We start from the raw sequence: 27,863 nt of genomic DNA, 5'->3' as shown, positions 1-27,863 counted from the left end.
GGGGTGTATACTGCAGGGGAGGCGCTAACATCTTTGCATCTACTTAGTGTCCTCCTATGGATAAGGAGCTTAACACCCATGGTCCTGTGTCCCCCAATGATGGCTAAGAGAAAACGATTTTATGGTGAGTACACAAAAATCCGTTTATTAATCTTACCAGTATTATACTCCGGAGCTGCAATCCTAGTTCTTCTGCTTGTTACTACATAAAAAGTTGGACCACTCTATAAATATAGTATTTCTTTGTCGCTCCATTGGGAGACCCAGACAATTGGGTGTATAGCTTCTGCCTCCGGAGGCCACACAAAGTATTACACTTAAAAGTGTAAAGCCCCTCCCCTTCTGCCTATACACCCCCCGTGCATCACGGGCTTCTCAGTTTTTATGCTTTGTGCGAAGGAGGCTGACATCCACGCATAGCTCCACATCTTAGTCAGCAGCAGCTGCTGACTATGTCGGATGGAAGAAAAGAGGGCCCATAACAGGGCCCCCAGCATGGAGCGCTTGTGCCATATACACTGCAGCACTGCTGGGTGTGTTAGTGCGCCGGGGACTACCGCGCCGGCCGCGCTTATATGCCGGCCGTGCTTATAACTTTAGTCCCCGGCTTTTGCGGCCTAGTATCGCATATTCCCGCCCCCAGGCCTGTCAGTCAGGGGAAGGGCGGGACGCTGCACAGGACGTCAGCGCTGAGGGCTGGAGCATACTCTGTATCCTCCTCCCCCCCTCATTCAGCACAGTGGGGCTCCAGATTCCCGCACTTTCTAGGGCACGCCCACGGTCCCCTCCTCCCCACAGAACGCCGGCAGCCATTCCTGTCAGCACTTCTAACGCTGGAGAGGAGAGACAACAGGCTCTGGGAGGCTCAGGCAGGGAATCTGGTGATCACACAACCGCTTTTTAGCGGTCGGTAAGCAGCACCTGAGGTGCTGGCCCCACTGAGTGCCGGAGTGTACATATATATATATGCTTATATGCTATACATTTACACTGTACGGTCGCACTGTTGATTTTTGGCTATATACCCTCCTAGATTGTACTCAGAGGAGACAACAGCATGTCGTCCGCAAAAAGCAAGGGTGCCAAAGCACAGGCTTACTTTGCAACCTGTACTTCATGTGCGGCTATGCTACCGGCAGGTTCCACTGACCCTCATTGTGTGCAATGCTCGGCCCCTGTGGCACTTACTCAGCCGGAGCCTCTGCTACTGGTGGCCCAGGTGGAACCACCTGCTACCACTGTCCAGGTGACAGGGACGGAGTTTGCAGTATTTGCTGACAAACTGTCTGAGAGTATGGATAAATGGTCTGCTAGGATACTTGAAGCCTTACAGTCCAGACCGGTGACTCAGGCCCCGGGCACTGTTCAATCATTGACCTCAGGCCCCCCTCAATTGTAGCAGCAAAGTGCTCCTGGGGTGACCCATGGATCCCGGGGTGAGGTCTCTGACATGGACCGCAGTCCCAGGCCGCCTAAGCGGGCTCGCTGGGAAATTCACTCGACTTCATCACACTATTCAGGGTCTCAGCAGGAGGACTCTCTGGATGATGAAGCGGAGGTAGCAGATCAGGATTCTGATCCTGAGACCGCTCTCAACCTAGATACACCTGAAGGAGACGCCATAGTGAATGACCTTATAGCAACCATCAATCAGGTGTTGGATATTTCTCCACCAGCTCCTACAATTGAGGAGTCAGCTTCTCAGCAGGAGAAATTCCGTTTCAGGTCTCCCAAGCGTACATTGAGTATGTTTCTGGATCACTCTGACTTCAGAGAGGCAGTCCAGAAACACCGAGCTTGTCCAGATAAGCGTTTTTCCAAGCGCCTTAAGGATACACGTTATCCCTTCCCCCCTGACGTTGTCAAGGGCTGGGCTCAGTGTCCTAAGGTGGATCCTCCTGTCTCCAGACTGGCGGCTAGATCCATAGTTGCAGTGGAAGATGGGGCTTCACTCAAGGATGCCACTGACAGACAGATGGAGCTATGGTTGAAATCCATCTATGAAACTATCGGCGCGTCTTTTGCTCCAGCATTCGCAGCCGTCTGGGCACTCCAAGCTATCTCAGCTTGTCATGCGCAGATTAATGCAGTCACACGTACATCTGCTCCGCAAGTGGTGTCCTTAACCTCTCAGGCGTCGGCGTTTGCGTCCTACGCCATTAATGCTGTCCTGGACTCTACGAGCCGTACGGCGGTAGCATCCGCCAATTCGGTGGCAGTCCGCAGGGCCATGTGGCTACGTGAATGGAAGGCAGACTCCGCTTCCAAAAAGTTCTTAACCGGTTTGCCATTTTCTGGCGACCGCCTGTTTGGTGAGCGATTGGATGAAATCATTAAACAATCCAAGGGAAAGGACTCATCCTTACCCCAGTCCAAACCAAACAGACCTCAACCACGGAAGGTACAATCGAGGTTTCGGTCCTTTCGGCCCGCGGGAAGGTCTCAGTTCTCCTCGTCCAAAAGGCCTCAAAAGGATCAGAGGAACTCCGATTCATGGCGGTCTAAGTCACGTCCTAAAAAGACCGCCGGAGGAACCGCTCCCAAGGCGGCCTCCTCATGACTCTCGGCCTCCTCACACCGCATCCTCGGTCGGTGGCAGGCTTTCCCGCTTTTGCGACGCCTGGCTGCCACAGGTAAAAGACCGATGGGTGAGAGACATTCTATCCCACGGTTACAGGATAGAGTTCAGCTCTCGTCCTCCGACTCGATTTTTCAGAACATCTCCGCCCCCCGAGAGAGCCGATGCTCTTCTTCAGGCGGTGTGCACTCTGAAGGCGGAAGGAGTGGTGATCACTGTTCCTCTTCAGCAACAGGGTCACGGTTTTTACTCCAACTTGTTTGTGGTACCGAAAAAGGACGGATCCTTCCGTCCTGTTCTGGACCTAAAACTGCTCAACAAACACGTAAAAACCAGGCGGTTCCGGATGGAATCGCTCCGCTCCGTCATCGCCTCAATGTCCCAAGGAGACTTCCTGGCATCAATCGACATCAAAGATGCTTATCTCCACGTACCGATTGCACCAGAGCATCAGCGCTTCCTGCGTTTCGCCATAGGAGACGAACACCTTCAGTTCGTGGCACTGCCTTTCGGCCTGGCGACAGCCCCACGGGTCTTCACCAAGGTCATGGCAGCAGTGGTAGCAGTCCTACACTCTCAGGGACACTCGGTGATCCCTTACTTAGACGATCTGCTGGTCAAGGCACCCTCTCAAGTGGCATGCCAACACAGCCTGAACATTGCTCTGGAGACTCTCCAGAGTTTCGGGTGGATCATCAATTTTCCAAAGTCAAATCTGACACCGGCCCAATCACTGACATATCTTGGCATGGAGTTTCATACTCTCTCAGCGATAGTGAAGCTTCCGCTGGACAAACAGCGTTCACTACAGACAGGGGTGCAATCTCTCCTTCAAGGTCAGTCACACCCCCTGAGGCGCCTCATGCACTTCCTAGGGAAGATGGTAGCAGCAATGGAGGCAGTTCCTTTTGCGCAGTTTCATCTGCGTCCACTTCAATGGGACATTCTCCGCAAATGGGACAGGAAGTCGACGTCCCTCGACAGGAATGTCTCCCTTTCACGGGCAGCCAAGGCTTCCCTTCAGTGGTGGCTTCTCCCCAATTCTCTGTCGAAGGGGAAATCCTTCCTTCCCCCATCATGGGCTGTGGTCACGACGGACGCGAGCCTGTCAGGGTGGGGAGCGGTCTTTCTCCACCACAGGGCTCAGGGAACCTGGACTCCGACAGAGTCCTCCCTTCAGATCAATGTTCTGGAGATAAGGGCAGTGTATCTTGCCCTAAAGGCGTTCCAGCCGTGGCTGGAAGGCAAGCAGATCCGAATTCAGTCGGACAACTCCACAGCGGTGGCATACATCAACCACCAAGGGGGAACACGCAGTCGGCAAGCCTTCCAGGAAGTCCGGCGGATTCTGATGTGGGTGGAAGCCACGGCCTCCACCATATCCGCAGTTCACATCCCGGGCGTAGAAAACTGGGAAGCAGACTATCTCAGTCGCCAGGGCATGGACGCAGGGGAATGGTCCCTTCACCCGGACGTGTTTCAGGAGATCTGTTGCCGCTGGGGGATGCCGGACGTCGACCTAATGGCGTCCCGGCACAACAACAAGGTCCCAACATTCATGGCACGGTCTCAAGATCACAGAGCTCTGGCGGCAGACGCCTTAGTTCAGGATTGGTCGCAGTTTCAACTCCCTTATGTGTCTCCTCCTCTGGCACTGTTGCCCAGAGTGTTACGCAAGATCAGGACCGACTGCCGCCGCGCCATACTCGTCGCTCCAGACTGGCCGAGGAGGTCGTGGTACCCGGATCTGTGGCATCTCACGGTGGGCCAACCGTGGGGACTACCAGACCGACCAGACTTGCTGTCTCAAGGGCCGTTTTTCCATCTGAATTCTGCGGCCCTCAACCTGACTGTGTGGCCATTGAGTCCTGGATCCTAGCGTCTTCAGGGTTATCTCAAGAGGTCATTGCCACTATGAGACAGGCTAGGAAACCAACGTCCGCCAAGATCTACCACAGGACGTGGAGGATATTCCTATCTTGGTGCTCTGATCAGGGTTTTTCTCCCTGGCCATTTCCCTTGCCCACTTTTCTTTCCTTCCTTCAATCCGGATTGAAAAAAGGGTTGTCGCTCGGCTCTCTTAAGGGACAAGTCTCAGCGCTCTCTGTGTTTTTTCAGAAGCGCCTGGCCAGACTTCCAAAGGTACGCACGTTCCTGCAGGGGGTTTGTCACATAGTCCCTCCTTACAAGCGGCCGTTAGAACCCTGGGATCTGAACAGGGTGCTGATGGCTCTTCAGAAACCACCTTTCGAGCCAATGAGGGATATTTCTCTCTCACGCCTTTCGCAGAAAGTGGTCTTCCTGGTAGCAGTCACATCACTTCGGAGAGTGTCTGAGCTAGCGGCGCTGTCATGCAAAGCCCCTTTCCTGGTGTTTCACCAGGACAAGGTGGTTCTGCGTCCGGTTCCGGAATTTCTCCCTAAGGTGGTATCCCCCTTTCATCTCAATCAGGATATCTCCTTACCCTCTTTTTGTCCTCATCCAGTTCACCAGTATGAAAAGGACTTGCACTTGTTAGATCTGGTGAGAGCACTCAGACTCTACATTTCTCGTACGGCGCCCCTGCGCCGCTCGGATGCACTCTTTGTCCTTGTCGCTGGCCAGCGTAAAGGGTCGCAGGCTTCCAAGTCAACCTTGGCTAGATGGATCAAGGAACCAATTCTCGAAGCTTACCGATCTTCTGGGCTTCCGGTTCCCTCAGGGCTGAAAGCCCATTCTACCAGAGCCGTGGGTGCGTCCTGGGCATTGCGGCACCAGGCTACGGCTCAGCAGGTGTGCCAGGCGGCTACCTGGTTGAGCCTGCACACTTTCACGAAACACTATCAGGTGCATACCTATGCTTCGGCGGATGCCAGCCTAGGTAGGCAAGTCCTTCAGGCGGCGGTTGCCCACCTGTAGGAAAGGGCCGTTTTACGGCTCTATTACGAGGTATTATTTTACCCACCCAGGGACTGCTTTTGGACGTCCCAATTGTCTGGGTCTCCCAATGGAGCGACAAAGAAGAAGGGAATTTTGTTTACTTACCGTAAATTCCTTTTCTTCTAGCTCCAATTGGGAGACCCAGCACCCGCCCCTGTTCCCTTCGGGCTGTTGTTCTTTGTGTACACATGTTGTTCATGTTGAATGGTTTCAGTTCTCCGAAATTCCTTCGGATTGAATTTACTTTAAACCAATTTATAACTTTTCCTCCTTCTTGCTTTTGCACCAAAACTGAGAAGCCCGTGATGCACGGGGGGTGTATAGGCAGAAGGGGAGGGGCTTTACACTTTTAAGTGTAATACTTTGTGTGGCCTCCGGAGGCAGAAGCTATACACCCAATTGTCTGGGTCTCCCAATTGGAGCTAGAAGAAAAGGAATTTACGGTAAGTAAACAAAATTCCCTTCTTATCTTACCAGTATTATACCCCGGAGCTGCAATCCTAGTTCTTCTGCTTGTTACTGCATAAAAAGTTGAATGACTGTATAAATATTTGACATTCTTTATCTTACTAGTATTATACTCCAGAGGTGCAATCCTAGTTCTTCTGCTTGTCACTACATAAAAAGTTGTATAACTGTATAAATATTTGACATTCTTTATCTTACTAGTATTATACTCCAGAGCTGCAATCATAGTTCTCCTTTTTGTTACTACCTAAAAAGTTGGACTACGTTATAAATATTTTACCTTATTTATCTTATTTATATTATTCTCCAGAGCAGAACTCACAGTTCTGCTACTTGTTATTAAAGAAGGTTTTTACTTTACGTATCTTATCTGTATTTTAATCCAGAGCTACAAACACAGATCTGCTTTTTGCTGAAGCAGCAAGCTTTTGGACGCCATCCCCTTCATCTTAGCTGTTCTCCAATTAGGGGTAATTCGTTCTTCATAAATCAGATGACTATACAGAACCTGGTGCAAAAATAAGGAATCCTGGCGCACAGACCGCCGGAGCAAACTCTGTGCAGACACTGGACAAGCAGGATTGCTGTGTGATTTTAGCTCTGAAGTTGCAGAATTGTGACTGCAGCTCTGGAGTATTTGTTCCTATATTCACTCTCTGCACCTTTTTTCCAGGTGACCAAGCTGGCCATCGATTTTGACGCGGAGCTCCGCATTGTACGACACCAGAAGATGCAGCTGGACGTGCATATGAAGATGGCCGACCTCCGGCACATCACACTTTTTGAAGAGCTGCTCCTTCTGAAGGATTTCGAGAAGCGCGAGGACGTCCTGCAGGAGAAAGTCAGCGACCGGATCGCTGAGCTGGATGAAGTGAAGGTTGGTCGGAGGGACGGGAGTTGGGTGAGTGTCCACTCCTCGGAGGATCACCGCAGGTCTTTTCTTGCAGAGGAGGGCCGAGGATTCGGTGCAGCAGTTGGAGGCCAAGAGGAAGGAAGTGCTGAGGCTGCAGGAGAAGGAGAAGGCCCTGCACGCCGCCTTCCACACCTCGCTGGGAGAGGGGAACAAGTTTGTCACATTCCTCACCAAAGTCTTCAAGAAGAAGATCAAACGGGTAAAGAAGAAGGAGGCGCGCGGAGAAGAAGGTTGGTGGCAGCTTGTGTCTCCTATACTACATACTGGGATCACAACTAGGGGAAAGAATAGCGGGTGAATAAAGGTTTCTATCAGTTTTATAGACTAATGCACTAAAGAGACCCATATTGGTCGGACTGGGTCTCAGTTCATAGTGGGGTACCACAGGGGTCAGTATTGGGCCCACTTCTTTTCAACATATTTATAAATGACCTTGTTGGGGGCATGCGGAGTAGAATTTCAATATTTGCAGATGATACTAAACTCTGCAGGGTAATCAATACAGAGGAGGATAATTTTATATTACAGGGAGATTTATGTAAATTGGAGGATTGGGCTGAGAAGTGGCAATTGAAGTTTAATGTAGATAAATGTAAGGTCATGCACTTGGGTAGAGTAAATAACATTTATGATTATGTACTTAATTGTAGAACACTGGGTAAAACAGACACAGAAAAAGACTTGGGTGTATGGGTGGATGGTGAACTTCACTTTAGTGGACAGTGTCAGGCAGCTGCTGCCAGGGCTAATAAAATAATGGGATGTATTAATAGAGGTATAAGTGTTCATGAAAAAAATATAGTTCTACCTCTGTACAAGTCACTAGTGCGACCGCACTTATATACTGTGTACAATTCTGGTCACCGATATATAAGAAGGACATAGCTGAACTGGAGAGGGTGCAGAGAAGACCACCAAGATTATTAGAGGAATGGGGGGGCTGCAATACCAAGACAGGAAAAACGAAGGCTTAGGGGGGATCTAATCACAATGTATAAATATATGAGGGGACAGTACAGAGACCTTTCCAAAGATCTTTTTACACCTAGGCCTGCGACTGGAACACGGGGGCATCCGCTACGTCTTGAGGAAAGAAGGTTTAATCATAATCACAGATGAGGATTCTTTACTGTACGAGCAGTGACACTATGGAACTCTCTGCCGCATGATGTTGTAATGAGGGATTCACTACTAACATTTAAGCAGAGCCTGGACGCCTTTCTTGAAAAATTTAATATTACTAGTTATGTATATTAAATTTTATGACAGGGTATTGATCCAGGGAACTAGTCTGATTGCCGGATGTAGGCGAAGGAAGGAATTTTTTCCCCATTGGAACTTGTTTGCCACATTGGGTTTTTTTTGCCTTCCTCTGGATCAACATGTTAGGCTACGGGTTGAACTAGATGGACTTAGAGTCTCCCTTCAACCTTAAAAACTATGATACTATGATACTATGATATATACACATTGAAAGCCACCATATACCTTACATAACACTGTTGTACCTTATATTTCACTAATGCCACCATACAGTACTCATGAATAATGCTGTAATAATATATGCACATTGAAAGTCACCATACACCTTACATAACACTGTCGTACCTTATATTTAATGCCACCATACAGTACTCATGAATAATGCTGCAATTAATATATGCACATTGAATGTCACCATACACCTTACATAACACTGTCGTACCGTATATCTAATGCCACCATACAGTACTCATGAATAATGCTGTAATAATATATATACACTGAAAGTCACCATACACCTTACATAACACTGTTGTACCTTATATTTAACTAATGCCACCATGCAGTACTCATGAATAATGCTGTATAATATATGCACATTGAAAGTCACCATACACCTTACATAACACTGTCGTACCTTATATTTAACTAATGCCACCATACAGTACTCATGAATAATGCTGTAATAATATATGCACATTGAAAGTCACCATACATCTTACATAACACTGTCGTACCTTATATTTAACTAATGCCACCATACAGTACTCATGAATAATGCTGTAATAATATATACACATTGAAAGTCACCATATACCTTACATAACACTGTTGTACCTTATATTTAACTAATGCCACCATACAGTACTCATGAATAATGCTGTAATAATATATGCACATTGAAAGTCACCATACACCTTACATAACACTGTCGTACCGTATAACTAATGCCACCATACAGTACTCATGAATAATGCTGTAATAATATATATACACTGAAAGTCACCATACACCTTACATAACACTGTTGTACCTTATATTTAACTAATGCCACCATACAGTACTCATGAATAATGCTGTATAATATATGCACATTGAAAGTCACCATACACCTTACATAACACTGTCGTACCTTATATTTAACTAATGCCACCATACAGTACTCATGAATAATGCTGTAATAATATATGCACATTGAAAGTCACCATACATCTTACATAACACTGTCGTACCTTATATTTAACTAATGCCACCATACAGTACTCATGAATAATGCTGTAATAATATATACACATTGAAAGTCACCATATACCTTACATAACACTGTTGTACCTTATATTTAACTAATGCCACCATACAGTACTCATGAATAATGCTGTAATAATATATGCACATTGAAAGTCACCATACACCTTACATAACACTGTCGTACCGTATAACTAATGCCACCATACAGTACTCATGAATAATGCTGTAATAATATATATACACTGAAAGTCACCATACACCTTACATAACACTGTTGTACCTTATATTTAACTAATGCCACCATACAGTACTCATGAATAATGCTGTATAATATATGCACATTGAAAGTCACCATACACCTTACATAACACTGTCGTACCTTATATTTAACTAATGCCACCATACAGTACTCATGAATAATGCTGTAATAATAAATGCACATTGAAAGTCACCATACATCTTACATAACACTGTCGTACCTTATATTTAACTAATGCCACCATACAGTGTCAAAGTTGGGAATTTAAGGAAAACCGCAAATGGGATTTCTCAGGGTCACAGAGACGGTTTTTAAATCGATCTGCGCAGGTATAAATGAATCAGACAATGAAACGTGTTCACTGCCTGAGCAGAAGCCGGCTTCTGACCCGTGTATTAAAGAATCTTGTGATTATACAATACAACATTCGACTTCGACCTTGGAGCAAGAACAAGGAGTCAACATCCCACATTCCATATGGTGGGAACCAACTGATTATGAATTCTCTCAGTATGTTGTGAATACTTCTTTGTTCATTGTTCACCTTGGCTTCATTATTTGTTAACATATTGCGGAACACACATCTTAGGCTACTTTCACACTTGCGTTGAACGGTATCCGTTGCATTGCGTTGTGTAACGGATGCAACGGATGTGTTGCATATAGTGACACAACGGATGCAACGGATGCTGCAAAACAACGCAATTCGTTTTGATTTTTTTTTTTTTTTTTTCCCGGTTTTACCAGCGGCAGACTATAGTGAACGATCAGCTGATCGTTCCCTGCAGCCGGCCGCTGGGTGATCAGCTGATTGCTCCCAGTAGCCGGCCGCCGGGTGATCAGCTGATCGCTCCCGCCCGCCGGGTGATCAGCTGATCGCTCCCGGCTGCCAGGTGATCAGCTGATCGCTCCCTGCAGCCGGCTGCCGGGTGATCAGCTGATCGCTCCCGGCCGCCGGGTGATCAGCTGATCGCTCCCGGCCGCCGGGTGATCAGCTGATCGCTCCCTGCAGCCGGCCGCCGGGTGATCAGCTGATCGCTCCCTGCAGCCGGCCGCCGGGTGATCAGCTGATCGCTCCCTGCAGCCGGCTGCCGGGTGATCAGCTGATCGCTCCCGGCCGCCGGGTGATCAGCTGATCGCTCCCTGCAGCCGGCCGCCGGGTGATCAGCTGATCGCTGTCACTTGCCGGCGCCCGGGCATGCCGGCGGGCGGGCGCTCAGCTGAGCGCTGTGACTTGCCGGCGGCCGGGCATGCTGGTGGCCGGTCATTCAGCTGAGCGCTGTCGCTTGCCGACGGCCGGGCGCTCAGCTGAACGTTCGGCCACCGCGAGCCAAAATAAAGTTTGATTTAAAAAAAAAAAAAAAAAAAAAAAAAAAAAAGAGCATGCGCAGTGAAATCCAGAGGATTCCGCTGCTCAAAATAACGTTACATGCTGCGTTCCTCCCGCTGGGCGGAAGCAACGGAGCGTCGCCCAGCGGAAGCAACGCAGCTCCTTTTGGTACAATCCGTCAACCATACAAGTCTATGGGAAACAGCGGAATCCGTTAACGGATTCCGCTGTTTCCCAAAAGGGCGGATTGTAACGGAAGGAAAATAACGCAAGTGTGAAAGTACCCTTAGAATCATATTATGAAGCTTCTATGCGATTGTCATACAGACACACAGATAATTATGCAACGACATCTATACTTTGATTATTTACATACACAGATCATCTTATTACATCTGGACAAACGGCCAATAGCGCAGGCCTACCCTCACAACAGTACTCATGAATAATGCTGTAATAATATATACACATTGAAAGTCACCATACACCTTACATAACACTGTCGTACCTTATATTTAATGCCACCATACAGTACTCATGAATAATGCTGCAATAATATATACACATTGAAAGTCACCATACACTTTAAATAACGCTGTCATACCTTATATTTAACTAATGCCACCATATGCCGCCACTCATGAATAATGCTGTAATAATATATACACATCGAAAGGCACCATACACCTTACAGTGCACATATATAACACTGTCGTACCTTATATTTAATGCCACCATACAGTACTCATGAATAATGCTGCAATAATATATACACATTGAAAGTCACCATACACTTTAAATAACGCTGTCATACCTTATATTTAACTAATGCCACCATACAGTACTCATGAATAATGCTGTAATAATATATGCACATTGAAAGTCACCATACACTTTACATAGCACTGTTGTACCTGACATTTAACTAATGCCACTATACAGTACTCATGAATAATGCTGTAATAATATATACACATCGAAAGTCACCATACACCTTACATAACACTGTCGTACCTTATATTTAACTAATGTCATCTTATAGTACTCAAAAATAATGCTGTAATAATACATACACATCGAAATAAACCATACACCTTACAGTGCACATATATCACTGTAATACCTTACCTTAAACTAATGCCATCGTATAGTTGTGACGGCGCGGACTAGTGAAGGTCCAACGTGAACTAAAACGCACCACAACAATGGTTACACTACGACAAACAAGGGGGACACTTTAACAACAGCAAGTCTTAGCGCTAGTGAGAGTGAAGATGGACACCTCCTCCACTTACCGGCCGCTGTACCCTGCACTCCTAGCCAGTCCCTATACAGGTTCCTCACCTGTCACCGAACAGGAACCTGAAGCCCTGAGATGACCCTACAATAATCCCAGCTAGTGAGTGGGCAGGTAAGGGACACGAGCACCACCGCTGCACTAGAACAACACACCAAGGAAGGGAGACAGATAGGGGGAAAACACTACAATAGTCCCTGGCTAGTGAGTGGACAGGTAAGGGACACTAGCCTCACCGCTGCACTAGAACAATACATCTCAACAGACTGCTGCAGCCAGCACCAATACTGCAGCCACACCAGCAACTTCAACAGAGGGTATAAACAGCTCCTACCACCTCCAGGCCAAGCATCCAAATGACAAAGAGAATAACCAGCGCCCTCTGCAGGGAGCAGAGGGTACATAAAGGGACTGGGAATAGTCCAAACCGGAAAAATCTGACCAGGATTCAGAAGCTGCTGCAAAGCAAACTGACATTAACCCTACGACTGTCAAAGGAAAGAAAATAATAATAATTAATATTTAGATTCTTGCATGGAAATGACTCTGAAGTCCTGAATCTGTCACAGGTCTCATACTACAGAGACACAGGCGGGAGAATAGTACTCAAAATAATGCTGTCACACTGTACACAAAACCAGTGCTACAAAACTGTACACAGTGATATCAAACATATAGATATTAGCTTAGTTTAATTCAATTAGTACTCCAAACTACTGCTGTTATACCGCACACTCCGCTAATATCACCATCTGCTGTTCATAAATAATGCAATCACACTGTACACAAATTGATGCCACCAATCCGCACCTAATAGTGCTCTCGTCCTGGAGACTGGAGTAATGCCAGTATAATAATGCCTGCGTTCCTTACATATCACTAATGCCACCATGCAGAATGCTCTTATACATAATGCTGTCATACTGTAGACAAGACTAATGTCATCATACAGTGCTATAACTATTGCTACAATACTGTATACATAACTAATACTACCAAACAGTTCTCATTAATTCTGTCATACTGTAGACACGACTAATGTCACAATACAGTACTCGTAAATAATGCTGTCAAACTGTGGACACGGCCATACACTATACAAAAATAATTCCATCCTACTAATTATGCCACTAGAGAGTACTGATAAATAACGCCTTCATACTGTATACATAACTAATACCACCATACAGTACGCATAAATAATGCTGCCACATTGTACACATAACTAATACCACCATACAGTACTCATAAATAATACAATAATGCTGCCACATAACTAATACCACCATACAGTACTCATAAATAATGCTACCATATTGTACACATAACTAATACCACCATACAGTACTCATAAATAATATTGTCATACTGTATACATAACTAATACCACCATACAGTACTCATAAATAATGCTGCCATAATGTACACATAACTAATACCACCATACAATACTCATAAATAATGCTGCAATATAGTATACATAATACCACCATACAGCACACACAATTCTGTCATATTGTAGGCATGACTAATGATACGACACAGTAATAAAAAAATAATGCTGTCATACTGTACACATGACTAATGCCACCATACACATGAGTGCCCCCTGCTGGTGTGGGGTGGTCTCCAGACTTTGTGGGCTGGTGATGATTGGATTCCTCTTTGCTTATAGAAGAGGATGATGAGGACAGTGATGAAGATTCGGACGAGGAGTCCACGTATGAAAGTGACGACGACGAGTCCGAGTCTGAAGAAGGCGTCTTCGATGATTCTGTGTGCCCGGACAGTGAGTGTTGTGTGGCGGGTTTCCACATGTAGCTGGTGACGGGGCTCATTACCGGGGAGTTGTCCAATCATCAGCGGCTGACGCTGACCACTGGAGAGAGCTGTGCGCAGCGGCGGGGGCCCGCCACTGACCGCACAGGTTACCGCATCTTTAGTGATATCAATAAAAATTAGACAGACAATCCCTTTAAACTACATTTAAGGAAAATTACCGTCCCTTTAAATCTTCCCAAGTGAAGAAGTGTAACTTCCGGATTGTGCCCCCATCTCTTTGTCCCCCTCAGACTGTGACCCTGATGTGTTTGACAACGTCCTACAACTAAGAGAGAAGAGACTGGACATGGAGGAGGCGCTGCTGGAGGAGAAGAAGGTGGCGGACAATCTGAAGAAGGAGTGTGACGCCCTGGCCAAGAAGGTGACCCCCGAGAAGTAGACTGGGCTTAATATGGGGGAGAGGGTGATCCCCGAGAAGTAGACTGGGCTTAATATGGGGGAAAAGGTGACTCCCGAGAAGTAGACTGGGCTTAATATGGGGGAGAAGGTGACTCCCGAGAAGTAGACTCGACTTATATGGGGGAGAAGGTGACTCTCAAGAAGTAGACTGGGCTTAATATGGGGGACAAGGTGACTCCCGAGAAGTAGACTCGACTTATATGGGGGAGAAGGTGACTCCCGAGAAGTAGACTGGGCTCAATATGAGGGAGAAGGTGACTCCTGGGAAGTAGACTGGGCTTAATATGGGGGAGAAGGTGACTTCCGAGAAGTAGACTGGGTTTAATATGGGAGAGAAGGTGACTTCCGAGAAGTAGACTGGGCTTAACACGGGGGAGAGGATGACTTCCGGGAAGTAGACTGGGCTTAATATTGGGGAGAAGGTGACTCCCGAGAAGTAGACTGGGCTTAATATGGGGGAGAAGGTGACTCCCAAGAAGTAGACTGGGCTTAATATGGGGGAGAGGATGACTTCCGGGAAGTAGACTGGGCCTAATATTGGGGAGAAGGTGACTCCCGAGAAGTAGACTGGGCTTAATATGGGGGAGAAGGTGACTCCCGAGAAGTAGACTGGGCTTAATATGGGGAAGAAGGTGACTCCCGAGAAGTAGACTGGGTTTAATATGGGAGAGAAGGTGACTCCCGAGAAGTAGACTGGGCTTAATATGGGGGAGAAGGTGACTTCCGAGAAGTAGACTGGACTTAATATGGGGGAGAAAGGTGACTTCCGGGAAGTAGACTGGGCTTAATATGGGAGAGCAGGTGACTTCCAAAAAGTAGACTGGGTTTAATATGGGAGAGAAGGTGACTCCCGAGAAGTAGACTGGGCTTAATATGGGGGAGAAGGTGACTTCCGAGAAGTAGACTGGACTTAATATGGGGGAGAAAGGTGACTTCCGGGAAGTAGACTGGGCTTAATATGGGAGAGAAGGTGACTCCCAAGAAGTAGACTGGGCTTAATATGGGGGAGAAGGTGACTTCCGAGAAGTAGACTGGGCTTAATATGGGAGAGAAGGTGACTCCCGAGAAGTAGACTGGGCTTAATATGGGGGAGAAGGTGACTCCCGAGAAGTAGACTGGGTTTAATATGGGAGAGAAGGTGACTCCCGAGAAGTAGACTGGGCTTAATATGGGGGAGAAGGTGACTTCCGAGAAGTAGACTGGGCTTAATATGGGGGAGAAGGTGACTCCCGAGAAGTAGACTGGGCTTAATATGGGGGAGGTGACTCCCGAGAAGTAGACTGGGTTTAATATGGGGGAGAACTAGACTGGGCTTAATATGGGGGAGAAGGTGACTCTCAAGAAGTAGACTGGGCTTAATATGGGGGAGAAGGTGACTCCCAAGAAGTAGACTGGGCTTATATGGGGGAGAAGGTGACTTCCGAGAAGTAGACTGGGCTTAATATGGGGAGAAGGTGACTCCCGAGAAGTAGACTGGGCTTAATATGGGAGAGAAGGTGACTCCCGAGAAGTAGACTGGGCTTAATATGGGGGAGAAGGTGCCTCTAGAGAAGTAGACTGGGCTTAATATGAGGGAGAAGGTAACTCCCGAGAAGTAGACTGGGCTTAATATGGGGGAGAAGGTGCCTCTAGAGAAGTAGACTGGGCTTAACACGGGGGAGAGGATGACTTCCGGGAAGTAGACTGGGCTTAATATTGGGGAGAAGGTGACTCCCGAGAAGTAGACTGGGCTTAATATGGGGAAGAAGGTGACTCCCGAGAAGTAGACTGGGCTTAATATGGGGGAGAAGGTGACTCCCGAGAAGTAGACTGGGCTTAATATGGGGGAGAAGGTGACTCCCGAGAAGTAGACTGGGCTTAATATGGGGGAGAAGGTGACTCCCGAGAAGTAGACTGGGTTTAATATGGGAGAGAAGGTGACTCCCGAGAAGTAGACTGGGCTTAATATGGGGGAGAAGGTGACTTCCGAGAAGTAGACAAGGCTTAATATGGGGGAGAAGGTGACTTCCGGGAAGTAGACTGGGCTTAATATGGGAGAGCAGGTGACTTCCAAAAAGTAGACTGGGCTTAATATGGGGGAGAAGGTGACTCCCGAGAAGTAGACTGGGCTTAATATGGGGGAGGTGACTCCCGAGAAGTAGACTGGGCTTAATATGGGGGAGAAGGTGACTCCCGAGAAGTAGACTGGGCTTAATATGGGGGAGAAGGTGACTCCCGAGAAGTAGACTGGGCTTAATATGGGGGAGAAGGTGACTCCCGAAAAGTAGACTGGGCTTAATATGGGGGAGAAGGTGACTCCCGAGAAGTAGACTGGGCTTAATATGGGGGAGAAGGTGACTCCCGAGAAGTAGACTGGGTTTAATATGGGAGAGAAGGTGACTCCCGAGAAGTAGACTGGGCTTAATATGGGGGAGAAGGTGACTTCCGAGAAGTAGACTGGGCTTAATATGGGGGAGAAGGTGACTCCCGAGAAGTAGACTGGGCTTAATATGGGGGAGGTGACTCCCGAGAAGTAGACTGGGCTTAATATGGGGGAGAAGGTGACTCCCGAGAACTAGACTGGGCTTAATATGGGGAAGAAGGTGACTCTCAAGAAGTAGACTGGGCTTAATATGGGGGAGAAGGTGACTCCCAAGAAGTAGACTGGGCTTATATGGGGGAGAAGGTGACTTCCGAGAAGTAGACTGGGCTTAATATGGGGAGAAGGTGACTCCTGAGAAGTAGACTGGGCTTAATATGGGGGAGAAGGTGACTCCCGAGAAGTAGACTGGGCTTAATATGGGGGAGAAGGTGACTTCCAAAAAAGTAGACTGGGCTTAATATGGGGGAGAAGGTGACTCCCGAGAAGTAGACTGGGCTTAATATGGGGGAGAAGGTGACTCCCGAGAAGTAGACTGGGCTTAATATGGGGGAGAAGGTGACTCCCGAGAAGTAGACTGGGCTTAATATGGGGGAGAAGGTGACTCCCGAGAAGTAGACTGGGCTTAATATGGGGGAGAAGGTGACTCCCGAGAAGTAGACTGGGCTTAATATGGGGGAGAAGGTGACTCCCGAGAAGTAGACTGGGCTTAATATGGGGGAGAAGGTGACTCCCGAGAAGTAGACTGGGCTTAATATGGGGGAGAAGGTGACTCCCGAGGAGTAGACTGGGCTTAATATGGGGGAGAAGGTGACTCCCGAGAAGTAGACTGGGCTTAATATGGGGGAGAAGGTGACTCCCGAGAAGTAGACTGGGCTTAATATGGGGGAGAAGGTGACTCCCGAAAAGTAGACTGGGCTTAATATGGGGGAGAAGGTGACTCCCGAGAAGTAGACTGGGCTTAATATGGGGGAGAAGGTGACTTCCGAGAAGTAGACTGGGCTTAATATGGGGGAGAAGGTGACTCCCGAGAAGTAGACTGGGCTTAATATGGGGGAGAAGGTGACTCCCAAAAAGTAGACTGGGCTTAATATGGGGGAGAAGGTGACTCCCGAGAAGTAGACTGGGCTTAATATGGGGGAGAAGGTGACTCCCAAAAAGTAGACTGGGCTTAATATGGGGGAGAAGGTGACTCCCGAGAAGTAGACTGGGCTTAATATGGGGGAGAAGGTGACTCCCGAGAAGTAGACTGGGCTTAATATGGGGGAGAAGGTGACTCCCAAAAAGTAGACTGGGCTTAATATGGGGGAGAAGGTGACTCCCGAGAAGTAGACTGGGCTTAATATGGGGGAGAAGGTGACTCCCAAAAAGTAGACTGGGCTTAATATGGGGGAGAAGGTGACTCCCGAGAAGTAGACTGGGCTTAATATGGGGAAGAAGGTGACTCCCGAGAAGTAGACTGGGCTTAATATGGGGGAGAAGGTGACTTCCGAGAAGTAGACTGGGCTTAATATGGGGGAGAAGGTGACTCCCGAGAAGTAGACTGGGCTTAATATGGGGGAGAAGGTGACTCCCAAAAAGTAGACTGGGCTTAATATGGGGGAGAAGGTGACTCCCGAGAAGTAGACTGGGCTTAATATGGGGGAGAAGGTGACTCCCAAAAAGTAGACTGGGCTTAATATGGGGGAGAAGGTGACTCCCGAGAAGTAGACTGGGCTTAATATGGGGGAGAAGGTGACTCCCGAGAAGTAGACTGGGCTTAATATGGGGGAGAATGTGACTCCCAAAAAGTAGACTAGGCTTAATATGGGGGAGAAGGTGACTCCCGAGAAGTAGACTGGGCTTAATATGGGGGAGAAGGTGACTCCCAAAAAGTAGACTGGGCTTAATATGGGGAGAAGGTGACTCCCGAGAAGTAGACTGGGCTTAATATGGGGGAGAAGGTGACTCCCGAGAAGTAGACTGGGATTAATATGGGGAGAAGGTGACTCCCGAGAAGTAGACTGGGCTTAATATGGGGGAGAAGGTGACTCCCGAGAAGTAGACTGGGCTTAATATGGGGGAGAAGGTGCCTCTAGAGAAGTAGACTGGGCTTAACACGGGGGAGAGGATGACTTCCGGGAAGTAGACTGGGCTTAATATTGGGGAGAAGGTGACTCTCGAGAAGTAGACTGGGCTTAATATGGGGGAGAAGGTGACTCCCGAGAAGTAGACTGGGCTTAATATGGGGGAGAAGGTGACTCCCGAGAAGTAGACTGGGTTTAATATGGGAGAGAAGGTGACTCCCGAGAAGTAGACTGGGCTTAATATGGGGGAGAAGGTGACTCCCGAGAAGTAGACTGGGTTTAATATGGGAGAGAAGGTGACTCCCGAGAAGTAGACTGGGCTTAATATGGGGGAGAAGGTGACTTCCGGGAAATAGACTGGGCTTAATATGGGGGAGAAGGTGACTCCCGAGAAGTAGACTGGGCTTAATATGGGGGAGAAGGTGACTCCCGAGAAGTAGACTGGGCTTAATATGGGGGAGAAGGTGACTTCCAAAAAAGTAGACTGGGCTTAATATGGGGGAGAAGGTGACTCCCGAGAAGTAGACTGGGTTTAATATGAGAAAGAAGGTGACTCCCGAGAAGTAGACTGGGCTTAATATAGGGGAGAAGGTGACTTCCGAGAAGTAGACTGGGCTTAATATGGGGGAGAAGGTGACTCCCGAGAAGTAGACTGGGCTTAATATGGGAGAGCAGGTGACTTCCAAAAAGTTGACTGGGCTTAATATGAGGGAGAAGGTGACTCCAGAGAACTAGACTGGGCTTAATATGGGGGAGAAGGTGACTCTCAAGAAGTAGACTGGGCTTAATATGGGGGAGAAGGTGACTCCCAAGAAGTAGACTGGGCTTATATGGGGGAGAAGGTGACTTCCGAGAAGTAGACTGGGCTTAATATGGGGAGAAGGTGACTCCCGAGAAGTAGACTGGGCTTAATATGGGGGAGAAGGTGACTCCCGAGAAGTAGACTGGGATTAATATGAGGAGGGAAGGTGACTCCCGAGAAGTAGACTGGGCTTAATATGGGGGAGAAGGTGCCTCTAGAGAAGAAGACTGGGCTTAATATGAGGGAGAAGGTAACTCCCGAGAAGTAGACTGGGCTTAATATGGGGGAGAAGGTGCCTCTAGAGAAGTAGACTGGGCTTAACACGGGGGAGAGGATGACTTCCGGGAAGTAGACTGGGCTTAATATTGGGGAGAAGGTGACTCTCGAGAAGTAGACTGGGCTTAATATTGGGGAGAAGGTGACTCCCGAGAAGTAGACTGGGCTTAATATGGGGGAGAAGGTGACTCCCGAGAAGTAGACTGGGCTTAATATGGGGGAGAAGGTGACTCCCGAGAAGTAGACTGGGTTTAATATGAGAAAGAAGGTGACTCCCGAGAAGTAGACTGGGCTTAATATAGGGGAGAAGGTGACTTCCGAGAAGTAGACTGGGCTTAATATGGGGGAGAAGGTGACTCCCGAGAAGTAGACTGGGCTTAATATGGGGGAGGTGACTCCCGAGAAGTAGACTGGGTTTAATATGGGGGAGAACTAGACTGGGCTTAATATGGGGGAGAAGGTGACTCTCAAGAAGTAGACTGGGCTTAATATGGGGGAGAAGGTGACTTCCAAGAAGTAGACTGGGCTTATATGGGGGAGAAGGTGACTTCCGAGAAGTAGACTGGGCTTAATATGGGGAGAAGGTGACTCCCGAGAAGTAGACTGGGCTTAATATGGGAGAGAAGGTGACTCCCGAGAAGTAGACTGGGCTTAATATGGGGGAGAAGGTGCCTCTAGAGAAGTAGACTGGGCTTAATATGGGGGAGGTGACTCCCGAGAAGTAGACTGGGCTTAATATGCGGGAGAAGGTGACTCCCGAGAACTAGACTGGGCTTAATATGGGGGAGAAGGTGACTCTCAAGAAGTAGACTGGGCTTAATATGGGGGAGAAGGTGACTCCCAAGAAGTAGACTGGGCTTATATGGGGGAGAAGGTGACTTCCGAGAAGTAGACTGGGCTTAATATGGGGAGAAGGTGACTCCCGAGAAGTAGACTGGGCTTAATATGGGGGAGAAGGTGACTCCCGAGAAGTAGACTGGGCTTAATATGGGGGAGAAGGTGCCTCTAGAGAAGTAGACTGGGCTTAATATGGGAGAGAAGGTGACTCCCGAGAAGTTGACTGGGCTTAATATGGGGGAGAAGGTGACTTCCGGGAAGTAGACTGGGCTTAATATGGGAGAGCAGGTGACTTCCAAAAAGTAGACTGGGCTTAATATGGGGGAGAAGGTGACTCCCGAGAAGTAGACTGGGCTTAATATGGGGGAGGTGACTCCCGAGAAGTAGACTGGGCTTAATATGGGGGAGAAGGTGACTCCCGAGAAGTAGACTGGGCTTAATATGGGGGAGAAGGTGACTCCCGAGAAGTAGACTGGGCTTAATATGGGGGAGAAGGTGACTCCCGAGAAGTAGACTGGGCTTAATATGGGGGAGAAGGTGACTCCCGAGAAGTAGACTGGGCTTAATATGGGGGAGAAGGTGACTCCCGAGGAGTAGACTGGGCTTAATATGGGGGAGAAGGTGACTCCCGAAAAGTAGACTGGGCTTAATATGGGGGAGAAGGTGACTCCCGAGAAGTAGACTGGGCTTAATATGGGGGAGAAGGTGACTCCCGAAAAGTAGACTGGGCTTAATATGGGGGAGAAGGTGACTCCCGAGAAGTAGACTGGGCTTAATATGGGGGAGAAGGTGACTCCCGAGAAGTAGACTGGGCTTAATATGGGGGAGAAGGTGACTCCCGAGAAGTAGACTGGGCTTAATATGGGGGAGAAGGTGACTCCCGAGGAGTAGACTGGGCTTAATATGGGGGAGAAGGTGACTTCCGGGAAGTAGATTGGGCTTAATATGGGAGAGCAGGTGACTTCCAAAAAGTAGACTGGGCTTAATATGGGGGAGAAGGTGACTCCCGAGAAGTAGACTGGGCTTAATATGGGGGAGAAGGTGACTCCCGAGAAGTATACTGGGCTTAATATGGGGGAGAAGGTGACTCCCGAAAAGTAGACTGGGCTTAATATGGGGGAGAAGGTGACTCCCGAGAAGTAGACTGGGCTTAATATGGGGGAGAAGGTGACTCCCGAGAAGTAGACTGGGCTTAATATGGAGGAGAAGGTGACTTCCAAAAAGTAGACTGGGCTTAATATGAGGGAGAAGGTGCCTCCAGAGAAGTAGACTGGGCTTAACACGGGGGAGAGGATGACTTCCGGGAAGTAGACTGGGCTTAATATTGGGGAGAAGGTGACTCCCGAGGAGTAGACTGGGCTTAATATGGGGGAGAAGGTGACTCCCGAGAAGTAGACTGGGCTTAATATGGGGGAGAAGGTGACTTCCGAGAAGTAGACTGGGCTTAATATGGGGGAGAAGGTGACTCCCGAGAAGTAGACTGGGCTTAATATGGGGGAGAAGGTGACTCCCGAGAAGTAGACTGGGTTTAATATGAGAAAGAAGGTGACTCCCGAGAAGTAGACTGGGCTTAATATAGGGGAGAAGGTGACTTCCGAGAAGTAGACTGGGCTTAATATGGGAGAGCAGGTGACTTCCAAAAAGTTGACTGGGCTTAATATGAGGGAGAAGGTGACTCCAGAGAACTAGACTGGGCTTAATATGGGGGAGAAGGTGACTCTCAAGAAGTAGACTGGGCTTAATATGGGGGAGAAGGTGACTCCCAAGAAGTAGACTGGGCTTATATGGGGGAGAAGGTGACTTCCGAGAAGTAGACTGGGCTTAATATGGGGGGAGAAGGTGACTCCCGAGAAGTAGACTGGGCTTAATATGGGGGAGAAGGTGCCTCTAGAGAAGTAGACTGGGCTTAATATGAGGGAGAAGGTAACTCCCGAGAAGTAGACTGGGCTTAATATGGGGGAGAAGGTGCCTCTAGAGAAGTAGACTGGGCTTAACACGGGGGAGAGGATGACTTCCGGGAAGTAGACTGGGCTTAATATGGGGGAGAAGGTGACTTCCGAGAAGTAGACTGGGCTTAATATAGGGGAGAAGGTGACTTCCGAGAAGTAGACTGGGCTTAATATGGGGGAGAAGGTGACTCCCGAGAAGTAGACTGGGCTTAATATGGGAGAGCAGGTGACTTCCAAAAAGTTGACTGGGCTTAATATGAGGGAGAAGGTGACTCCAGAGAACTAGAATGGGCTTAATATGGGGGAGAAGGTGACTCTCAAGAAGTAGACTGGGCTTAATATGGGGGAGAAGGTGACTCCCAAGAAGTAGACTGGGCTTATATGGGGGAGAAGGTGACTTCCGAGAAGTAGACTGGGCTTAATATGGGGAGAAGGTGACTCCCGAGAAGTAGACTGGGCTTAATATGGGGGAGAAGGTGACTCCCGAGAAGTAGACTGGGATTAATATGAGGAGGGAAGGTGACTCCCGAGAAGTAGACTGGGCTTAATATGGGGGAGAAGGTGCCTCTAGAGAAGTAGACTGGGCTTAATATGAGGGAGAAGGTAACTCCCGAGAAGTAGACTGGGCTTAATATGGGGGAGAAGGTGCCTCTAGAGAAGTAGACTGGGCTTAACACGGGGGAGAGGATGACTTCCGGGAAGTAGACTGGGCTTAATATTGGGGAGAAGGTGACTCTCGAGAAGTAGACTGGGCTTAATATTGGGGAGAAGGTGACTCCCGAGAAGTAGACTGGGCTTAATATGGGGGAGAAGGTGACTCCCGAGAAGTAGACTGGGCTTAATATGGGGGAGAAGGTGACTCTCGAGAAGTAGACTGGGCTTAATATGGGGGAGAAGGTGACTCCCGAGAAGTAGACTGGGTTTAATATGGGAGAGAAGGTGACTCCCGAGAAGTAGACTGGGCTTAATATGGGGGAGAAGGTGACTTCCGGGAAATTGACTGGGCTTAATATGGGGTAGAAGGTGACTCCCGAGAAGTAGACTGGGCTTAATATGGGGGAGAAGGTGACTCCCGAGAAGTAGACTGGGCTTAATATGGGGGAGAAGGTGACTTCCAAAAAAGTAGACTGGGCTTAATATGGGGGAGAAGGTGACTCCCGAGAAGTAGACTGGGCTTAATATGGGGGAGAAGGTGACTCCCGAAAAGTAGACTGGGCTTAATATGGGGGAGAAGGTGACTCCCGAGAAGTAGACTGGGCTTAATATGGGGGAGAAGGTGACTTCCGAGAAGTAGACTGGGCTTAATATTGGGGAGAAGGTGACTCCCGAGAAGTAGACTGGGCTTAATATGGGGGAGAAGGTGACTCCCAAAAAGTAGACTGGGCTTAATATGGGGGAGAAGGTGACTCCCGAGAAGTAGACTGGGCTTAATATGGGGGAGAAGGTGACTCCAAAAAAGTAGACTGGGCTTAATATGGGGGAGAAGGTGACTCCCGAGAAGTAGACTGGGCTTAATATGGGGGAGAAGGTGACTCCCGAGAAGTAGACTGGGCTTAATATGGGGGAGAAGGTGACTCCCAAAAAGTAGACTGGGCTTAATATGGGGGAGAAGGTGACTCCCGAGAAGTACACTGGGCTTAATATGGGGGAGAAGGTGACTCCCAAAAAGTAGACTGGGCTTAATATGGGGGAGAAGGTGACTCTCGAGAAGTAGACTGGGCTTAATATGGGGAAGAAGGTGACTCCCGAGAAGTAGACTGGGCTTAATATGGGGGAGAAGGTGACTTCCGAGAAGTAGACTGAGCTTAATATGGGGGAGAAGGTGACTCCCGAGAAGTAGACTGGGCTTAATATGGGGGAGAAGGTGACTCCCGAGAAGTAGACTGGGCTTAATATGGGAGAGCAGGTGACTTCCAAAAAGTTGACTGGGCTTAATATGGGGGAGAAGGTGACTCCCAAAAAGTAGACTGGGCTTAATATGGGGGAGAAGGTGACTCCCGAGAAGTAGACTGGGCTTAATATGGGGGAGAAGGTGACTCCCGAGAAGTAGACTGGGCTTAATATGGGGGAGAAGGTGACTCCCAAAAAGTAGACTGGGCTTAATATGGGGAGAAGGTGACTCCCGAGAAGTAGACTGGGCTTAATATGGGGGAGAAGGTGACTCCCGAGAAGTAGACTGGGATTAATATGAGGAGGGAAGGTGACTCCCGAGAAGTAGACTGGGCTTAATATGGCGGAGAAGGTGCCTCTAGAGAAGTAGACTGGGCTTAATATGAGGGAGAAGGTAACTCCCGAGAAGTAGACTGGGCTTAATATGGGGGAGAAGGTGCCTCTAGAGAAGTAGACTGGGCTTAACACGGGGGAGAGGATGACTTCCGGGAAGTAGACTGGGCTTAATATTGGGGAGAAGGTGACTCTCGAGAAGTAGACTGGGCTTAATATGGGGGAGAAGGTGACTCCCGAGAAGTAGACTGGGCTTAATATGGGGGAGAAGGTGACTCCCGAGAAGTAGACTGGGTTTAATATGGGAGAGAAGGTGACTCCCGAGAAGTAGACTGGGCTTAATATGGGGGAGAAGGTGACTCCCGAGAAGTAGACTGGGTTTAATATGGGAGAGAAGGTGACTCCCGAGAAGTAGACTGGGCTTAATATGGGGGAGAAGGTGACTTCCGGGAAATAGACTGGGCTTAATATGGGGGAGAAGGTGACTCCCGAGAAGTAGACTGGGCTTAATATGGGGGAGAAGGTGACTCCCGAGAAGTAGACTGGGCTTAATATGGGGGAGAAGGTGACTTCCAAAAAAGTAGACTGGGCTTAATATGGGGGAGAAGGTGACTCCCGAGAAGTAGACTGGGTTTAATATGAGAAAGAAGGTGACTCCCGAGAAGTAGACTGGGCTTAATATAGGGGAGAAGGTGACTTCCGAGAAGTAGACTGGGCTTAATATGGGGGAGAAGGTGACTCCCGAGAAGTAGACTGGGCTTAATATGGGAGAGCAGGTGACTTCCAAAAAGTTGACTGGGCTTAATATGAGGGAGAAGGTGACTCCAGAGAACTAGACTGGGCTTAATATGGGGGAGAAGGTGACTCTCAAGAAGTAGACTGGGCTTAATATGGGGGAGAAGGTGACTCCCAAGAAGTAGACTGGGCTTATATGGGGGAGAAGGTGACTTCCGAGAAGTAGACTGGGCTTAATATGGGGAGAAGGTGACTCCCGAGAAGTAGACTGGGCTTAATATGGGGGAGAAGGTGACTCCCGAGAAGTAGACTGGGATTAATATAAGGAGGGAAGGTGACTCCCGAGAAGTAGACTGGGCTTAATATGGGGGAGAAGGTGCCTCTAGAGAAGTAGACTTGGCTTAATATGAGGGAGAAGGTAACTCCCGAGAAGTAGACTGGGCTTAATATGGGGGAGAAGGTGCCTCTAGAGAAGTAGACTGGGCTTAACACGGGGGAGAGGATGACTTCCGGGAAGTAGACTGGGCTTAATATTGGGGAGAAGGTGACTCTCGAGAAGTAGACTGGGCTTAATATTGGGGAGAAGGTGACTCCCGAGAAGTAGACTGGGCTTAATATGGGGGAGAAGGTGACTCCCGAGAAGTAGACTGGGCTTAATATGGGGGAGAAGGTGACTCCCGAGAAGTAGACTGGGTTTAATATGGGAGAGAAGGTGACTCCCGAGAAGTAGACTGGGCTTAATATGGGGGAGAAGGTGACTTCCGGGAAATAGACTGGGCTTAATATGGGGTAGAAGGTGACTCCCGAGAAGTAGACTGGGCTTAATATGGGGGAGAAGGTGACTCCCGAGAAGTAGACTGGGCTTAATATGGGGGAGAAGGTGACTTCCAAAAAAGTAGACTGGGCTTAATATGGGGGAGAAGGTGACTCCCGAGAAGTAGACTGGGCTTAATATGGAGGAGGTGACTCCCGAGAAGTAGACTGGGCTTAATATGGGGGAGAAGGTGACTCCCGAGAAGTAGACTGGGCTTAATATGGGGGAGAAGGTGACTCCCGAGAAGTAGACTGGGCTTAATATGGGGGAGAAGGTGACTCCCGAGAAGTAGACTGGGCTTAATATGGGGGAGAAGGTGACTCCCGAGAAGTAGACTGGGCTTAATATGGGGGAGAAGGTGACTCCCGAGAAGTAGACTGGGCTTAATATGGGGGAGAAGGTGACTCCCGAGGAGTAGACTGGGCTTAATATGGGGGAGAAGGTGACTCCCGAGAAGTAGACTGGGCTTAATATGGGGGAGAAGGTGACTCCCGAGAAGTAGACTGGGCTTAATATGGGGGAGAAGGTGACTCCCGAAAAGTAGACTGGGCTTAATATGGGGGAGAAGGTGACTCCCGAGAAGTAGACTGGGCTCAATATGGGGGAGAAGGTGACTTCCGAGAAGTAGACTGGGCTTAATATGGGGGAGAAGGTGACTCCCGAGAAGTAGACTGGGCTTAATATGGGGGAGAAGGTGACTCCCAAAAAGTAGACTGGGCTTAATATGGGGGAGAAGGTGACTCCCGAGAAGTAGACTGGGCTTAATATGGGGGAGAAGGTGACTCCCAAAAAGTAGACTGGGCTTAATATGGGGGAGAAGGTGACTCCCGAGAAGTAGACTGGGCTTAATATGGGGGAGAAGGTGACTCCCGAGAAGTAGACTGGGCTTAATATGGGGGAGAAGGTGACTCCCAAAAAGTAGACTGGGCTTAATATGGGGGAGAAGGTGACTCCCGAGAAGTAGACTGGGCTTAATATGGGGAAGAAGGTGACTCCCGAGAAGTAGACTGGGCTTAATATGGGGGAGAAGGTGACTTCCGAGAAGTAGACTGGGCTTAATATGGGGGAGAAGGTGACTCCCGAGAAGTAGACTGGGCTTAATATGGTGGAGAAGGTGACTCCCAAAAAGTAGACTGGGCTTAATATGGGGGAGAAGGTGACTCCCGAGAAGTAGACTGGGCTTAATATGGGGGAGAAGGTGACTCCCAAAAAGTAGACTGGGCTTAATATGGGGGAGAAGGTGACTCCCGAGAAGTAGACTGGGCTTAATATGGGGGAGAAGGTGA

The 27,863-nt window shown here is 48.5% G+C and overlaps 1 protein-coding gene across 2 annotated transcripts in view; it reads left to right on the top strand.

The window, feature by feature from the left end:
• The window catches only part of CFAP44 (cilia and flagella associated protein 44), a 160,351-nt gene that overhangs the window by 92,384 nt on the left and 40,104 nt on the right, over positions 1-27,863 (top strand). For both annotated transcript variants that reach the window (XM_075334873.1, XM_075334872.1), the window contains exons 27-30: positions 6,639-6,842; positions 6,913-7,108; positions 13,951-14,064; positions 14,348-14,478. In XM_075334873.1, the coding sequence (XP_075190988.1) occupies positions 6,639-6,842; positions 6,913-7,108; positions 13,951-14,064; positions 14,348-14,478 (645 nt within the window). The remainder of the gene's footprint in view (positions 1-6,638; positions 6,843-6,912; positions 7,109-13,950; positions 14,065-14,347; positions 14,479-27,863) is intronic.

Source organism: Anomaloglossus baeobatrachus, chromosome 2 (assembly GCF_048569485.1).
Source record: "Anomaloglossus baeobatrachus isolate aAnoBae1 chromosome 2, aAnoBae1.hap1, whole genome shotgun sequence".
Classification (NCBI taxonomy): Eukaryota; Metazoa; Chordata; class Amphibia; order Anura; family Aromobatidae; genus Anomaloglossus; species Anomaloglossus baeobatrachus.
Note: the sequence above shows the minus strand (reverse complement) of the source record. Positions and strands in the feature narration are given on the sequence as shown.